This window comes from Ixodes scapularis, unplaced genomic scaffold, assembly GCF_016920785.2.
Source record: "Ixodes scapularis isolate PalLabHiFi unplaced genomic scaffold, ASM1692078v2 PGA_scaffold11__112_contigs__length_91849675, whole genome shotgun sequence".
NCBI classification, from domain to species: Eukaryota; Metazoa; Arthropoda; class Arachnida; order Ixodida; family Ixodidae; genus Ixodes; species Ixodes scapularis.
This window is the reverse complement of record NW_024609837.1, coordinates 7,439,907-7,457,159: the sequence shown is the minus strand read 5'-3', so window position 1 is coordinate 7,457,159 and position 17,253 is coordinate 7,439,907. Positions and strand designations below refer to the sequence as shown.

General features: G+C 41.8%; 1 protein-coding gene across 1 annotated transcript in view; it reads left to right on the top strand.

Annotated features, from left to right (window-relative positions):
- Positions 1–433: 433 nt before the first annotated feature.
- The window catches only part of LOC120844670, a 51,363-nt gene continuing 34,543 nt past the window's right edge, over positions 434–17,253 (top strand). The window contains exons 1-3 of the mRNA XM_040216587.1: positions 434–493; positions 630–649; positions 782–1,388. Coding sequence (XP_040072521.1) covers positions 434–493; positions 630–649; positions 782–1,388 — 687 coding nt within the window. The remainder of the gene's footprint in view (positions 494–629; positions 650–781; positions 1,389–17,253) is intronic.

Here is a 17,253-nt window from a genome sequence, read left to right as displayed (position 1 = left end):
TGGAGTGCCTTCCGGTGTCCTCCGATAAACAACAAAAAAAAAAAAAGACAGTAACTTCCAGCGAAGTCTGGTGAATCCGGGCAAATCCGGTGACTACCGGTAATTCCCGGCGTGAATACAGGCATATCCAATAACTTCCGGTAAATTCTGGCATTACTGAAAGTGAAAAGAGTCCCATAATCCAGTAAAAAATATTTTACTGGAAAACACTTTCCGGTAAAATATATTTTTTTCAATATTGTGAAGTTGCGTCAAAACCTTTCTGTTCATGATTTGTTCAGCGATAATAGAAACAAAACACGACAAACACCATAATTGTGCGCATTTGAGGCTGTCTGATTGGTCTTATCAGCTCTATAGTGTCGGAGCTGCGCCTGGACTCAAGATGATGCTGAGTGGGCACGGCAACCGTCCGAGCGACAAGTTATCTAACATGCCCCTTCTTTTCGTGATACAACAGATGATGCTGCTGTGCACCGCATGTCCCATTCCTGCGTTGGGGGCGGCAACCATCGTTCCAAGACTTGCAAGGCCAAACCAAGCGCAAACGTTGCTACCGCACGTCAGCATCGGCGTATTGCACGGACATCAAGCAGCAACCATGACTCAAGGCCAGAAGGGTACAAGAGCACGGCCCGAAGCAGCTTTCGTCAGTGGGTACGGCAACCGTCCGAGCGACAAGTTATCTAACATGCCCCTTCTTTTCGTGATACAACAGATGATGCTGCTGTGCACCGCATGTCCCATTCCTGCGTTGGGGGGCGGCAACCATCGTTCCAAGACTTGCAAGGCCAAACCAAGCGCAAACGTTGCTACCGCACGTCAGCATCGGCGTATTGCACGGACATCAAGCAGCAACCATGACTCAAGGCCAGAAGGGTACAAGAGCACGGCCCGAAGCAGCTTTCGTCAGTGGGCACGGCAACCGTCCGAGCGACAAGTCATCTAACATGCCCCTTCTTTTCGTGATACAACAGGTTAGTGAAGGCGATTGCATGTGTTTCAAATCTGACAACCGATGTATTATTGTTCTGCCGTGCCCACGAGTGTTTTTTGCCTGTGCCTTGCAGTGTCGGGATAATTTATTCTTGCTTCTTTCTGGGGACGTCGAGCTAAATCCGGGCCCGGATACAACACTAGAAAAAATGATTAAACAAGTTCTTGAAAATCAAAAGCAAATGAGTAGTGAAATTAAAGAAGTGAAGGAAAACCAGGTTACGTCCCAACAAAGACAGGACGAAATGGCTGCAAAGATTACCCGCCTTGAAACGGCTCTAGACGCCCTCCAGAAGAGCAATCAAGATATTGTTCAGCTACGGGGAACAGTTCAAAAGTTAGAAGAACTAGTTCACATACAACAGACTAAAATAACAGATCTTGAAGATAGGGCTAGAAGAAACAACCTAATAGTGTTTGGTATTCCCGAAACTCGCAGCGAAACAGATGATGACTTGAAAACTAAGGTAATTAGTGACGTTTTTGAACAACAGCTAGGCGTGACTGTGAACACGGTCGAGCGAATTCATAGACTTGGGAAAAAAATGAAGGTAAATGTCGCCCTGTCATCATGAAACTGTATGATTACAATGAAAAAGTTCAAGTACTCCAGAATTGCAAGAAACTGAAAGGGTCAAAGATATCGGTGTCCAATGATTATTCGCATGCTACTTTACACAAGAGACGGAATCTTTGGCAAAGTGCAAGTGAAGAAAGGTCCCGAAGATTACGTGTGAGGCTTGTACACGATAAGATGCAGATCGGTGACGAGACGTTTATTTGGAATGATGCTGTTGGCTGTCGCGAAAAAGTCACGGATTCCCGGGGTTCACGGTCGGAAAATAAATGACGATCAAAAATTGAGAAGGAAGAATGCCTCCGGCTTATTAATTTGAACGCGAGAAGCCTTGTTAATAAAGTGGACGAATTGGAGCACCTACTTTTAGTACATAACCCTCATATTGTTGTTGTTACTGAAACTTGGCTGCACGACCAGATAAGTGATTCCGAGCTTCTTCCGCCATCCTACAAAATAATCAGGAAAGACAGAGGATCCCGTGGAGGTGGAGTTTCTATTATCTATAAGAATAACATAGCCTGCATCTTGATGGCCGACTGCGCTGATACTGAAAGCTTGTGGTGCAAAATGACGTTTTGTGGACATACCTATGTGATTGGTGGAGTATATAGAGCTCCTGATTCCCCAACTACGTATCTGGAGGCTATTCATGATTACCTACAACAAAATGTGACCGATCACTCCAAGATGATAATTGCTGGTGATTTTAACCTACCCGGAGTTAAATGGGATGACTTAGAACCAGGACCAACTGAAACCAACAATGGCGAGCTTTTATTGGACATCGCTTTTTGTAACGATCTTGTTCAAGTGGTTCAAGAACCTACTAGAATAACTGGGTCATCTAGTTCTATACTTGACTTAATTTTTGTCTCTGAACAATTAACAAATTATGAAGTAAGCGTTGAAGACGGACTGTCAGATCACAAGATGGTATTGCTATCCTGCAAAGTCGCAACAACGTGCAGAACCGCAAAGTACTTAACCACGCAAGTGTATAACTTTAACAGAGCCGATGACGTCAGTATTCTCGACCATTTAGAATTACAGCTTTCTTCTCTAGAGGGTGTGGAAGACTTAAATGAACTATGGAATCAATTTAAAAGCGTAGTTTTCTTCTGTTTGGATAGATTCGTTCCAAAAAGGGTTAAGCGCGTGGCAAGACAAAACCCGTGGGTTACCCGAGAAATAATTCAACTCAAACGTAAGATAGCCCGCAGCCGCAAGAAAAAAACTCGTAATACCACACTTATTCAAGAACTATCGCGTACCCTGAAATGTAAACTAAAGGACGCAAAGGAAAAGTATTTTTCAGAATCCATGCTTCAATTTATGAGGACATCACCACAAAAATTTTGGCGTCATCTCGCGCCGTCACGGGTGGGTGTGGAATATGTCACCGATAATGACCGTATCATTACTGATCCCGCCAGAATGGCAAACGTGTTTAATAATTTTTTTCACTCTGTTTTTGTAGATAGTGAAAACACACATAAAAGCGTTGAAGAGATAAGAAGCGCGCGGCTCTCGGCTATGCCAGATCTGATTATCTCTGAGCAGGGTATTTTTGCCTTACTACTAGAGATCGACACAAAAAAATCACCGGGACCAGACGAAATTCCCAACTCATTCTTAAAGCGTTACGCGGAGTGGGTGTCCAAGTACCTATTCGTTATTTTCAGTAAAAGTTTAGAGCGCCATCAGGTACCTTCGGACTGGCTGACAGCGAGAGTCGTACCAGTGCACAAATCGGGAGATAAGCATTCAGTTAAAAATTATAGGCCAATATCGCTGACGTGTGCTTGTTGTAAGATACTTGAGCATATTGTGTCTAAGCAGCTGTATAGGTTTCTTGAAGATTCAAACATATTTTTTTCTAACCAACATGGGTTTCGAAAGTCACTCTCGACTGTAACACAGCTTGCTGAAACTGTACACGACTTTGCCAAAGCTGTTAATAATAGAGGGCAAATTGATGCGATATGTTTGGATCTATCAAAGGCCTTTGATCGGGTGCCTCATTTTGAACTTATTCATAAATTACAAAACCTGGGTGTAAATGAAAACATTGTTTTGTGGATTAAAGCCTACCTCACAAATCGAATACAGTATGTGCAAGTAAACAAAAAGAATTCAGCTATTGTAAGTGTACCCTCCGGCGTTCCCCAGGGGTCTGTATTGGGGCCCGTATTATTTTTGTGTTATATAAACGACATTACGGAAAAAGTAGGGCCTAATGTTACTGTTCGGTTGTTCGCAGATGACTGCTTGTTGTATACAAATGTTTCTTGTCACCATGATCAGGTACAGTTAAATTACTCTTTACAGCAAGTACAAGAATGGTGTAAGCAATGGAGAATGAAAATTAATCGTGACAAGACAGTCTTTTCTGTGATAACTAACAAAAAGAAAAACGTTCTTCCATTTGTGTACGAATTTGATAACCAACCTTTGACTAAAGTTTCTCAATTTAAATATCTGGGCGTTACAATATCGTCTGATCTAAGCTGGAACGCACATATTGACAGCATCTGCTCCACAGCCAAAAAAAAGCTCTGGTTCCTTAAGCGCAACCTTAAGTACGCTCCACCTGAAACAAAATTAACTGCATACAAAACGTTAATACGGCCAACTTTAGAATACGCTTGTGTTATCTGGGATCCTTTTAGAAGTTACCAAATAAGCAAATTAGAAAGGGTGCAAAGAATGTCTGCTAGGTTTGTACTGTCGAAGTATCGAAGAACCGAATCAGTAAATGAAATGCTTAAACAGTTAAGTCTTCCCCTCCTTTCTGATCGCCGGAAAATAGCTCGTTTAAAATTCCTATTCCTGTTGAGAAATCAAATGTTTAACCTTAATACAAGTAACTATATAACGCCCCGTGTATCTAGGCATCTAAGAAGTACTCATCCATGTCAAATAAATTTAGAGAAACCAAGTAATGATACATATAAGTATTCTTTCTTTCCAAGAACTATATCGGAGTGGAATAACCTCCCCGAAGAAATAGTATTAAGTGATACCCTAGCTTCTTTTGAAACATGCATTTCTAAATTGTATAATCAATACTAGCGAACCTTTCCCTCTGGCACTGGATAATTTAGATTATATGTTCTTGATACTTAAATGGATTGGGACTTCCGTGACTCCATTTATTATCTGCTCATGTGTTCTTGTTTTTTTTTTTTTTTTATCAGCCTTTGTTTGATGTTGTTTTTGCGCGCTCAGCAGCGTACGCTCTTGTAAGTTTTAGCACTGAGAAGATATTATACGTAAAAATGTTTTTGTTGTGTATTCAGTGTGGTTTACCAAAATAGTGTACTCTTGTCTTTCGTGAGTTGTAGTGTTCAAAAATGTGCCTTCATATGTACTACTTAGTGTTCTATTTTGTATATCTGTTACACTCCTGTAACAGCCCCTACGGGCTAACAGTATAAATAAATAAAAATAAAAAACGATGTATAGTGTCGCTTACAGATCAAGAAACTCGGGGCGTGACGAGTCCCGAGCTTCGGATTATCGCTTTAGTGAAATGTCGTCCTCGGCTAATAAGAACGCCCAATGTCCGATTACAAAACGAAGATGTGTGAACATAATAACCTGGGCTTCTTAAGCTGTGATGGGCTATAGCGCAACTGTTGACAATTTTTTGACATCCTTTGACATCCTTTGATTCAAAAGAAGGGTGTGTGTATTGGGTCTGCGGTGGCACCTATTTTGGCAGAAATTTATTTAAACTCTTTGGATAACGCGATCTCGGAAAGGCTGGCAGTTTGGGGGTCGGGTGAAGTTTTAGTGAGAAGGTATGTTGATGACATTGCGGTCATGAGCTTTCATGGGAAGGATACGGGAGCAATTCGCGACTCCAGCAAAACGGACGCCGCCAAGCGGGAAAACCGGGAACCAGTCGGTCCAGGTCGCTCCGCGCCCCGCCGCGTCACTGATGGCTTTCGCGGACACGTGCTGTCGGTGCGGGGGCGAGCAATGTAATTGGACGAAGGTCCGAAAATTTCTTAACTTTGCCTGAGTGTTCATTAGTGTGGTGAAGCCTCAGCAGATTGTTTCTTTCCATCACGTGTTTGAAAGCCCGTTTACTCCACTACGCACGGTCGCGTGCTTTCAAGTTTTTGGATGACGAGGAATCACGGAAAAACGTTTTGATTTCTCGTCTGTCTCTAATCACATTCAAAGTGACGACTACTTGGTAACTGATAAGTGGTTTCTTTATAAGGATATAGAACAGTGGACTGAGGTCGACAGACGAAGTGTTTCACTGGAGGGAACACCAATGTTGCAGTCAAGTGAATGGGAAGGTTCGATAGCTGCGTTCCTTGAGTTTGGTTGTGCTCGATTAGCTTCAATTTAATTTAGCCACTAACGCCGGCCGGTGCGTTGGCTATTCATCTTGGCGGCTTTTCGCCGAAAAAGACCACATTGAAGGAGTTGGGCTAATTTCGCAATTACTTGATTCGGAAAATTTGCTCGCTGCATATGATTAACGAGGGAAATTATCTGCTTTCAAAAGGGGGGGGGGGACGCGTCTCGCAAAGTTAGAAGCTGTCACGTCATTAGGATCTATCGCGCCTCCAATATTTATATTATAACCCCTGTCGAAGCCAGTAGCAATATACGTCTACATTGCTCAGGTTGACCGGCCACAAAAAATACTCATTTTATCCGTTCAGGATTCGACGTCAAGTTCAATGCAGAAAGGTTCTGCGTGAATCTCCGATGAAGACTCTCCTCAGTTTGTCCACATTCGTCTCCGTTCTACCGGCTAGAACCATTTGGCTAAGTTTAAGTAGTATCTCTGTCTGTCAAATATACTTTTATTCAGCAGTTCACCTAATAGTTAGTTAATTAAGTTTATATTTCAACCCGAAGAATATACTAATATCGCTTCGCTTAATATAATACATAATCCGCATATTCGTCAAAATGACTTCTCGGTTGCTACTAAAACCTGAATTGATCGAAATACGAGTAGCAGCTGCTTAGTGAAGCGCCAGCGAGTTGACATGGTCCTTGGCTCAAGAAGCGCTTGCTTAATTTTCGTAATTTTCCTGCAGCTTGTGTTCTTGACCGAGCACACGACTGGAGCTGTTTCTTGAAACGCGGACAGGCACAAAAGCTCAATTTCGCGGACAGATAAGTCGCATGGTCGAGGCTTGCGAGTTAGCTAAAAATTACTCTCGGTGGAACAATTTTGTAGCCCTCGCCGCTTTCCTTAGACGATGAAAATGAATTAGAGTCTAATACCGTTCCTCTGGAGCCCATAGTTTCGGTTTTGAACGAAGTCTCCAAAAATAAAGTTTGACATGAAAAGAACAAAAAACACCGGGAAAACAAAACTATGCTCGGCAAGTTTATGCGCACCGGCTACACTTAACTGTCTCAGTTCAAATACCCATAAAATTGGGCATTCAACAAAAGAAAATTTGTTAAATTGAATGCGCCACCCATTCAGGCGGCGCAGCCGAGCTGACGCGACCTGGACTCAGCCGCCATGTTTGTTTGGTGGTGGCGCCCCCTATAGGTCGCTGGAGTCGCGAATAGAGAGTCTGGTGAGAGCCTCAGCACCAGAACTTACCTTTACTGTTAAAGGGCCAGACAGAGGAGTTTTGCAGTTTCTAGATTTACGTATTCACGTGCAAGAAGGAGTGTGCTGGGAGTACGGAAAAGAATCGGCAAAGCCAGTTTTAAGTAGAAGAAGCTGCCATTCAAAGACTGTGAAGGCTGGGGTGGTCAAATCAATAATCGGAAACGCTCTAAAGAAGTCATGTCTTCATTATGTAGGCCAAGCCCTCAAAAGGCTGTGGGTGAGGTTAGAGGATGCGGGTTATGATAAAGTTTTCATCACGAGGCAGCTCTCCCCAAGTTTCGGCGAGAGAAATGGAACAACGAGAGAAAGAAGTAAAAAAGTTGCCGTAGTCCCGTACTACCACAGTGTTTCGCATAACCTTAAAGCGAGTGCTCACAGATTTGGAGTTGACGTAGTGTTTTCATCTGATTACAAATTAAACAGGATGACTCCGTTCTTTGCACCTCCAAAGGAATGCAGAAGGCAACATCAGGACAGGTCAGTGGCTTGCAAAGGAGGTAGTATATGAGATACCCTTAGCATGTGGTTTTAGACATGTGGGGCAAACTTCGCGGTGCGTGAATGACAGACTGACCGAGCATAAAAGAAATGTAAAAAACGGGGCACCGAACTCGGGAGATCGCCAAGCACGTGTGTGAGTGCAACAATTGTAAGGTGTTTCGGTCGGAAACGGAGGTAATACATCGAGAGGAAAATGAGATAAAAAGGGTAGTGAAGGAAACAGTCCGAATTAAGTCGATGGGAAATTGTATTAGCCAGCCATCAATGCATCTAGGAGAAAGCTCAAGAAAATTCCTCAAGATGTAAACCCCCCGTTTTTTTTTTTTTTTTTTTATAGTTATCCAGCACTTTGTGCGCTGCCTACAAAGATGCAGTACAGGTGCAGGACATATTGTTTGTTCTGGTATTCCTTGTTACTTCTTTCAAGTGTGTAGTTGAGGTTGGAACTTTTGCATTCTCCCCTTTGTGTATTTTGGTTCATGGTTACCCTCTTCCGCTTTCCTTCAATTTGTAGTGCGGGTTAGAATGACCGGTTGCCGTTTTTTTTTTTTTTTTTTTTCTTTACGGTGACTAAGTACCGGCTAGTTTAATGGTTTGTTGCTTGGCTTTGTGTAATTAGGTCTTGTATGCCCTCTTTCCCTTTGGTTCCGTGTGTTTGCGGGTTTGAAAAAAACCTTTTAACGGTTCTTTGTTGACTTTGTGTAGTCGGAGGCTTATCTTGTCCTTTTGTCTGGCTGAAAGATTTTTCGTTTGTAATGTTTTGGGCCTATGTTTGGCTTAGTGTATTCCGGGTGGTATGTTGTCATTGGTTGACTTGGTTGGTGGTGTGTGGACGAGGTGTGTATAAAAGTGCATACGATGGAATAAAATCCTTAGCTGTGTTTGAGACGTCGCCTCCTTGTGGCCTCTTTTCTTCTCGTCCCTTTTCCGAAATACCCCAGTCTCGGGTTAAACAAAACTATGGTATGGTGAATATCAAAGCTGGAGAGAAAAAAAAAAACATCATTGCGCGCCATTTTGTTTTTTAAGGTTGGGGATTCTGTTGATATTTAATATTTCTGCCCATATCGGCAAGTTGGATAGAGTTTCCAAGCTAAAACAAAATTATACAAAAAAAAAAGAATCTAGTTAACACCTTGAACAGCCGAGACTTGGGAACTAAGGGTGTACAACACACTAGAGCACTGCAGGGCCGGAATCTCTAGGCCCGGCCTGGGCCCGGCCCGAGTCCGACAGAATGTTTAGACATACGCACGAGTCCGGCCCGAGCCCAACAATTTATTTTTTAATATGCGCTTGAGCCCGGCGTGAGCCTGACAGATTATGAACTTAAGACTTAAAAGTTTGCAGAGTTTAACCCAAAACTTCCTAAGCATTAAACGCGCACTCTCCCACTGTGCTGGTGGAGTCCTATACGTTTTCTTTTATACACTTGAAAACTACAAAACTGCAGAATATGATTTTTTTAACGGCGCCGTGTTGACATTTTACTTCGCTTGTTTGGTTCTATTTGCTCTAAAACGATCAACTGACACAATGTTTGTAATTAACAATTTGGGATTTGCGCCAGGCACGGTCCGCGCCGACACGGCCCGAACATTGCGTTTGTGGTCTACTTTTTGTTTGTAAGTGTCGTAATCTCAAGGTGTTGCGAGTTGGCAGCTCGCTTGCATGCTTTCTGTTATTACGACTGGTAAAATATTCATTTGATTTAAATCACATTTACCTGATAGAAATCAAACTTATATAACTTAAATCACTTCAGTTAGAAAGGAGCCATGTTTTGTATCTAGTTATGCTTAAAAAAACAATAGATCCCTCTCCTAGATCTTTTTTGCGTGAACATTCTTAGCTTTATTTACGAAGTGCCCGGTGGAGAGCATAAAACGATAAACAAACAGTAGATAGAAAAAAGGTTTAGGATGGCCTTGGAGGAAAGTGTGTGATAAGCCAAATCGATAGACTAAAATCTTTAGGGTTCGTGAATTACGCCTTAATAGAAGTGATAGGAACGCTGGTAAAGAAGGTAAAGGGGGCGAAAAAACTATTTATCTTTCTAGATTTTGCTATAGTACTATAGGTTTTCCTATATCTGGGTTCTCTGGTCCGTTAAATCTTGTAATTGTGGACTGACATAAATTTGTTTTGGCAATATTGGCGCTGAGATTTCTTTGAATCGGAGTTTATTTTATTCCCTACTTTTTTGAAGTCATTGAGCAGGCTGGGTTCGTGCGAACGCAGGAAAACGTGATACATGTTATTCTTTTTTTATTTTTAGGCTAACTCAGCGGTGGCCCAAGATTTTTTGATCTTCCTGCTGTTTTATATGATCGCTTTAAAGGGAAATCTATATCATAACACTCTTTAAGCCTAGATATCACATAACTAAACGCAAAATCCTCGCATTCTTGTGACTCTTTCCGCTTAGTCTCCATAAGAATGTGATTAAAGGTAATCAGGGTTTCGTCGTTTAGAGTTTTGTAAGAAAAGCGTTTCAGTTTATTTTGAGTTTTTCTAAAATAAAACGAAAAAAAAAAGATGGGAAGACTCACGTCTTCCGTGAAAACACTACATATAGCGTTATCTGTAATTAAATTTGTGATGCAAATATTAATGGATGTGGCACTCTGGTGACCCACGCTGGTGGGTAGCGGTATAGTATTGTTACAGGCGTACTGATTCAAAATGTTCCGAATTTTTTTTGCATGTCCATCGCTGGAGATTGTATTGATGTTAATGTGACCCAGTATAAAAAATGACAGTGAACATGTGCCCAGAAATTTAAAAAAAGTTATCAAAAGTTTCCAACAATTCAGGGACGTTGACAGAGGGCGGCATAGTCACAGTCACAATATTTACAGACTCCAGTTTGGCAAGCAGACACTCAATATTATTGTTCATTAATTTGCAGTCTTTGAGAACTTCGTAGCGTAAATTATTCTTGAAATGCATCGCTATTCCACCACCCCTTTTTGTTTTGCAGGAGCTTTTCCATCTGTAGGTTTTTTTTTTTTTTTAAATAAGGCGGAGACTCGTTTACAGTGAGCCATGTCTCAATAAATAACATCGCGTCGAGATTAACAGATAATGGTGGAAGCAATAAATCTAGCTTGTCACGTTTATTTTGAATACTGCGACCTTACAAATGCATGATAGAAAAATGTGAATGGTAATACTCGTACATTTCAACATTTTATTTAAAGATAAGCAGTCATAATATTTGCATTCCTGCTGGCCACCCGTCACGAGAAAAACTATTTCTAAAACGAGAAGTTTACGAGATCCTAGCTGACAATTTTTTTGACATCGCTTTGACTGTTAATTCTGAGTAGGTCAGAGGTGTCACCTTACGTGCAGACGTTTTTTTGCCTTTAGCCCAGACATAATTTCACTATACCCCCATATTTTATCGTGCGATGGCGGCGCCGAGCAGCCTTTTGTCTCCTCCTGTTTGTTTGTTTGTTTATTGGAACTTTTGACAATACAGGATTGTCATGGTGCTGAGGCAAAAGGTAACAGTAAGTCACCTGACCAGGCCCCTAGCACCAGACTACACTTGCAGCAGATGCAGCAGATGCAGCAGGCAGACTAGTGGTAGAGTGTTACAGTTAACCATAAACAAAAAGTACACAGTAACTAGAACACTACACTACATATGCTCTTGCAATGAAAAATAAATAAGTCGCCATATACAACAAAAATATATGAACTAGATTACTACAATTATATCTGTACACATCATTTAGAAGACAACGGCATTATGCGGAAAGTAAAAAATATGTTTTTGATTGTTTTCTGAAAGTCAAGAGGTTTGAATTATGATCGATTATATCGATCAAGCCAGGATGGAGGTTGAGAAGATTGGGAATCTGCCAAGATAGTAATTGCGTACCGTAATTTGTTCTGGTTCTGTCATCTGTTCAATCACGTAAACTGGGGTGCTTGGGCCATCGCAATCGAGAGCCGCTGTCGTTAGTTTATGCTTTTTTTGCCTTTGGAAGGATTTCATTTCTGTTTGTACGCTGGACGAACCGTACAATAATGTATTGCTGTACTTCTTGGAACGTTGGGACACGGTGACAGATGTCAATGTCGGAGTCTGTGACGGGTTCATCCAGGATGCTGCCAATTCTTTCTACTCTATCTTGGCTCTCTCCCTGCGAGGGCACCCCTTTGATTTCCAGATTGTTGAAAAGCTTGTGTATTTTCATTTTCTAATTTTGTTTTTTTCGTAGCATGGTGTTTTTGATGTCAAACTCCTGGTTCCGGGTCGTTAACTGCTGTATCCCTACTCGCAGTTCTTTCACCTTTTTTGTAAGTTCCATAAAATTGCCATAAGTGTCACTACTATTTTTAACGCTTAATATGACACCCTGTATTTCTGCTCAGATCTCGCGACGCAGTTCATCAATCGGCTGAGCGAAGCCCTTGGTATCCTAGGGAGAAGTTGTTGATGCACCTCAAATTCATCGCACCGGTCATACAGTTTACTGTAGAACGCAAAAAGGACATCAACTTGCTGTTTCGTGATGAGCTGATAAGAATACAGAGAGAAAGAGTTCACGATTTCTACATACAAAAAATTGATGCATACTGGACGCTGTCTTCATTTTGACTCAAAGCATCCTCCCGGTCATTGGGCGTCGGTGGACAGGACACTCTTGTCCAGGTCAAGGCCATTTCTCTCTACTGAGGCTGACAGAAAACATATGAGGAGCAAACGTTTTCGCTGACCTCAGAGGGAATGCTGTTTTATTCACCGCACTGATCGCCGCATGGAAAAACGTTATCAGCACCAGCTAGCAGCCACACTCAAGTATGCTACGCGGTCTCGGCAAACCACGCACATCAGCGTTCCAGATATGCCAGGGGCAACTGAAGCGTTGGAACGTGTGCTGAATAGAGAGGGGATCTAGACAGCTGATAAGCCAATATTAAACTTTGAAAGGCTTATGTGTCACGACCAAAATATCACACCGTTATAAAGAAAGCGTGAGGTGTCGTCTATAGGATTTCCTGCGCGGATTGCCCAGCCTTATACATCGGCGGCACCAAGAACTGTCATCGAAGAGTTCGCCAAAACGACGTGCCTTTAAGAATCCCTGCATACTCATCGTTGAAACTCACCATCGACAGAGACTTCTCTTGGTATCGTGGCACGTAAAAACTACGCCAGAAATATAATAACGTCCCTGGGCACTTTACCAACCGCCTACGTCCATAAACATTGAGACGCCAGAAATGAAAAAAAAAAAAAGAACCACCGTAAAGAAACACGAAATTAAAAATACTTTCCCTCAGCGGCTATCGCCACGGTCACTCCTGAACAACAGGCCGAGCAGACCTCAAAACGTTGACTTTCCATTAGGGCTTAGATGGAGGTCTTCCTTTTTTTAATTATTGTACTTGTTCGGTTGACAAAGACATTCAAGGTTGTTTTTTTATTTTGCAGATATTATCCATTATTAAATAATACAATCAAACACGCCTTCTACTTGAATCTCTCCAGGGCTTTGGGGCGTTTTTTATGGCGGTGATTTTTTTAGGCTTTCATACTGACGCTCAGTTCAGTATTGGATTATTGGTTTTACACTAAATAGAGGACGAATAATTTTATTGGCGCCTTATTTTGCCCAGTGCATTTTGTTTCAGCATTCATATATTTATGTATCCTGCAGCTATATGAAGGAAATGTTTCCTTTATTTTTTTTTAAATTTTCATTATGGAGCAAATTGGCTCACAGCTTCTGTTAGAACTGGTTATGTTGGCGTACTTAAATCACAAGGAGACGTTTTGCGATTTTTGTTTTACACACCCGTAGTCACATTTCGAAACCAGTTTTTCAAACTGCAATAGTAGGATTATTTTGAAAATTCTCTACAAGTTAAAACTTAATATTCAATACAAAATTGAAAAGTTCTTACGTTCATGCCTGGAAAATCATGGTTTTTCTATTAACCACGTCTAATAATTAATTTTAAAAATAATTCGTAACGTTAACATACTTTATTTACCATGGGATCGAAATTCTCCCTCTTTAATCGTGACATCTTACAAAATATGTACTGCCTTGACCGGAATATTCAAGCGCTTATATTACACTCGTTGTGATTAGAAGGCGTCATTGATTTGCGGTTGTACTTTTAGGGCGCAGCTCTTAGGCGCCCGTTCCCTGCATGAGCGGCATCGCCCTCAGAGTAACCGCGCGTTGCATTTTGGGACATTTCCATAATAACTTCGTCACATATGACGTCACCTCTGACGTCACGAGGGCAAAATTTTCCCGCTTAATTTGTCGGGGAATTTTTTAAATAAATATAGCAGAAACATTTTGCCGCTAAACTTAGTGGGTAAATTTCCCCGCTAAATTAAGCGGGGAAATTTTACTGTTAAATTTAGTGGGACAATTTTCTTGCTAAATTTAGCGAAAAAGTTTTCCCGATATATTTAGCGGAAACATTTTAAGCTCGTGACGTCACACGGCACATCACACGTGACGCCACTCAACCGTATCCAGTGATGTGATTGGCCAAAGCCGTTTTGGAGCACCTTTTGGAGCAGCCAGAAGAGTGTTGTGGAGCAGCAAAAGTGGCCTTTGGAGCAGCCAAAACAGTGTTTCGGAGCACCAAAAGTGGCTTTCGGAGCAGATATTCTTAGAAAAATAAAAATATTCGTTTTAGGCGCTGGACAAACGAAGGGCACTTCGCTCGCCGAAATAAACGAATTATGGTCAAGTTCGACCACCTAGGAGTCTTTCAAGGTGTAACTGAATTGTCAATGACATGACACATTTTGCAATGCTTCAGTTAAATTATACATATATATGCACCCACTATAGGTAGATAAGAACCAAACTTGCATATTAAAATTTATTTGAAAACCAAACTTCACATATTAAATTTTATTTGAAAATGACCAGCTTAGTAGTAGATATCACAGCATTAGGTTGACTAGTGATATAATATAATGAACGGAAGCAGTCTCCGACTGATGAAACACATAGCTACTGCAGTGCAATACAAAATTGCACACAAGAAAGAGGTGCATCACAACTAGCAGGTATTTCTTGCTTTTCAAGCTTCGCTTTGGCTTAAGCTAGTAATGAATGTCCACTTTCAATGTCACCAAAGAGACATTGAGACATTCCACAAGTGTACAGTGCTGTACGTGTTACCGCGCAATTCCGAAAAACCGCTTGCCACCGTTTTACTGATTCCCGACATGCCAGATTTTCATCAAAAGTAAATGTAAAACAGTGGATAGCAAGCGTCCGGGCTGGTGCCTCTGTCGTGCAATCATGCTTGCATGCACGTCAGGGCAACTTCGGCAGGCTTGCAGCAGCACGTGCTTCGTCGCACGAGCGGAGGCGGTTGTTCGATCGAAACCGAAACCATGCCCCTCCGCTCTTTCGCCAACTGGTTTCCAAAAATGTATGCAAAATGTAACTGCCCAGCATGCGACAATAAAGAGTCCAGCGGCACGTGCTTGCAAGGCCGGCTGGCGAGGTACAAGCTAAACATACAGAAAAAAATAACCTGAGCGCATCGATGCAGGACATCGCGAGTCAGGGTCAAAACGTTCTTGGAGCGCTTTGTGCAACGACTGAAAGCGAGACAAACAAGCGCGCTGTGCGGGTTCAGCGTGCAGATATTGCCTTCTTTGTTTTAGCTCACTTCTCTTCACCAACTTTCTTTTGCGACAGATTTTTCATGTGCCCGGGTCCCTCTCGAAAGAAAGCCAACCAGGAGAAACCTACGTAGTCAATACTTCCACACAGCAGTCTTTGAGTTAAAAAGAGATTTTGGTAGTAGCGTATGTTTTAAACAAGAACAGGAATGTTGATGAACATGCGGCGGACTTTATGTTTCAGTTTAGGAAGCTCCATATCTGTAGCGACGTGCGGACTTGCCGGTAGTGACCAAATAGTTTTCCCACGGCCGTTGCTTTCAGAAGCGAGTGCTTCAGTTCAAAAAGTAACCCCCGCCGCGCAAAAACGTAATTTCGTTTCACAGCGTGACGGCATGGTTGGTACCCAGTACGTTAGCGTCGGAGCGTCCGCACACGCCCGCATCTATCGCTGAAAAAATATTTAAAAAAACGCGAGACGAGATTCACGAGACGACGAGCGCGCGAAAGAAGGGACGGCGGAAAAAACAATGCGAAACCGGATGGACGATTGATGTAACTAAAGCAAGGGTGCAGGCGAGCTGGATCAATACTGACATTGGAGTTTTGTGCCTCTCCTACGTCCCTTCTTTTCACCGGCTCCAGAGTTACAATGCCACGATTGATGTAGGGTACTTTGTGTCGGGCGGCCGCTTGCGCCACCTAGCTCACACATGCTCAATGACGGTACTCAGTTTAGTTTCGGTTTGAATGGCGACCAAAACTGGTCCTGAAACTTGGCGCAGATTACCCATATTTTGGAAAAATGTAGCAGGATGTAGCACGGTTAGCCCCTTGGCGCAGTTTGGCGCAATTGGCGCAGCAATCCCATCACTGCGTACCCTTCCCTCCCCCTCCTAAAGAGCTGCGCTCTAATTCGGCATTGCGGAGAATTGTAAGCGTCATCATTTTTTTATCTTTAATATCTGGTCAGGCTCAGTTCGGCACATAGTGTGATATATTGTATTGTTTAATAATCGAGAATACTTAAGAAAGAAAAAAAAAAACATTTTACGAGTACCCCTAACACCATCTCAGGACGTCCTTTAGAAATAATTACTTGAAAACAAAAAGTTTCGCGTGCAACCACTTCCATTTAATTTTTTTTGCTCGCCATTAATTGATATTAATGTTGTCAATAGAAATGTCACGAAGATTTTATACAAGTCCATTTTTCCTCTTCCACTAAGACGGAGTACCGCTAAAACAAATTATAACTTGCCGCGTTCCCGACCAATTAATTTTATTAATTCTTTTTCTTGATTACTTCAACGTTGTATTTTTTAGCCTCCGCGAAAAGTATAAAAAGCAATGGATTCATTTATTTTCATACTTAGTCCTTCAAGTTGTAACAATTTAATGAGTGCAAACTCTAGGAACTACCTGCCTGCTCGCTTTAGAAATTAATTGCCTCACGAGGTAATTAGGTACCTCATGAAAACTGTTCAAAGTGCAACGACGTCTTTATGAGGTGAAGAACAAGGCAGGTCATTATTCTTGAGCGGTAAAATCAAAATAAACGAGAGATTTGCTTTTCATCTCTGTAAAACAATGAAAGGACTTTGTCGTTGCCCTTGGTATTAAAAAAGGCGTTCATATTCAGATGATAGCATTAAAAAAAACTAAAATGTTAATGCCGAGGGAAGCAACAAAGGAACAGCCACAAGGATAAGGTGAGTTTTGCTGAATTCTTTTTTTTTTTACCTCTCGCCCTCGTGTTGAGCTATCGTTTACTTCATTATTTGCTCCATAACTACTCTGAATCAAAATGTATAGCAGCTTGCCTGTGCCAACGTTTCGCTCACTTATGTATGCTCCTAGTGCACGAACGTCTTGTAACGCGATTCAGTGCATTAGGCAAATATAACTTAGTGTGTATTTACGTAAAATGTAAGATTGAGGTGCCCC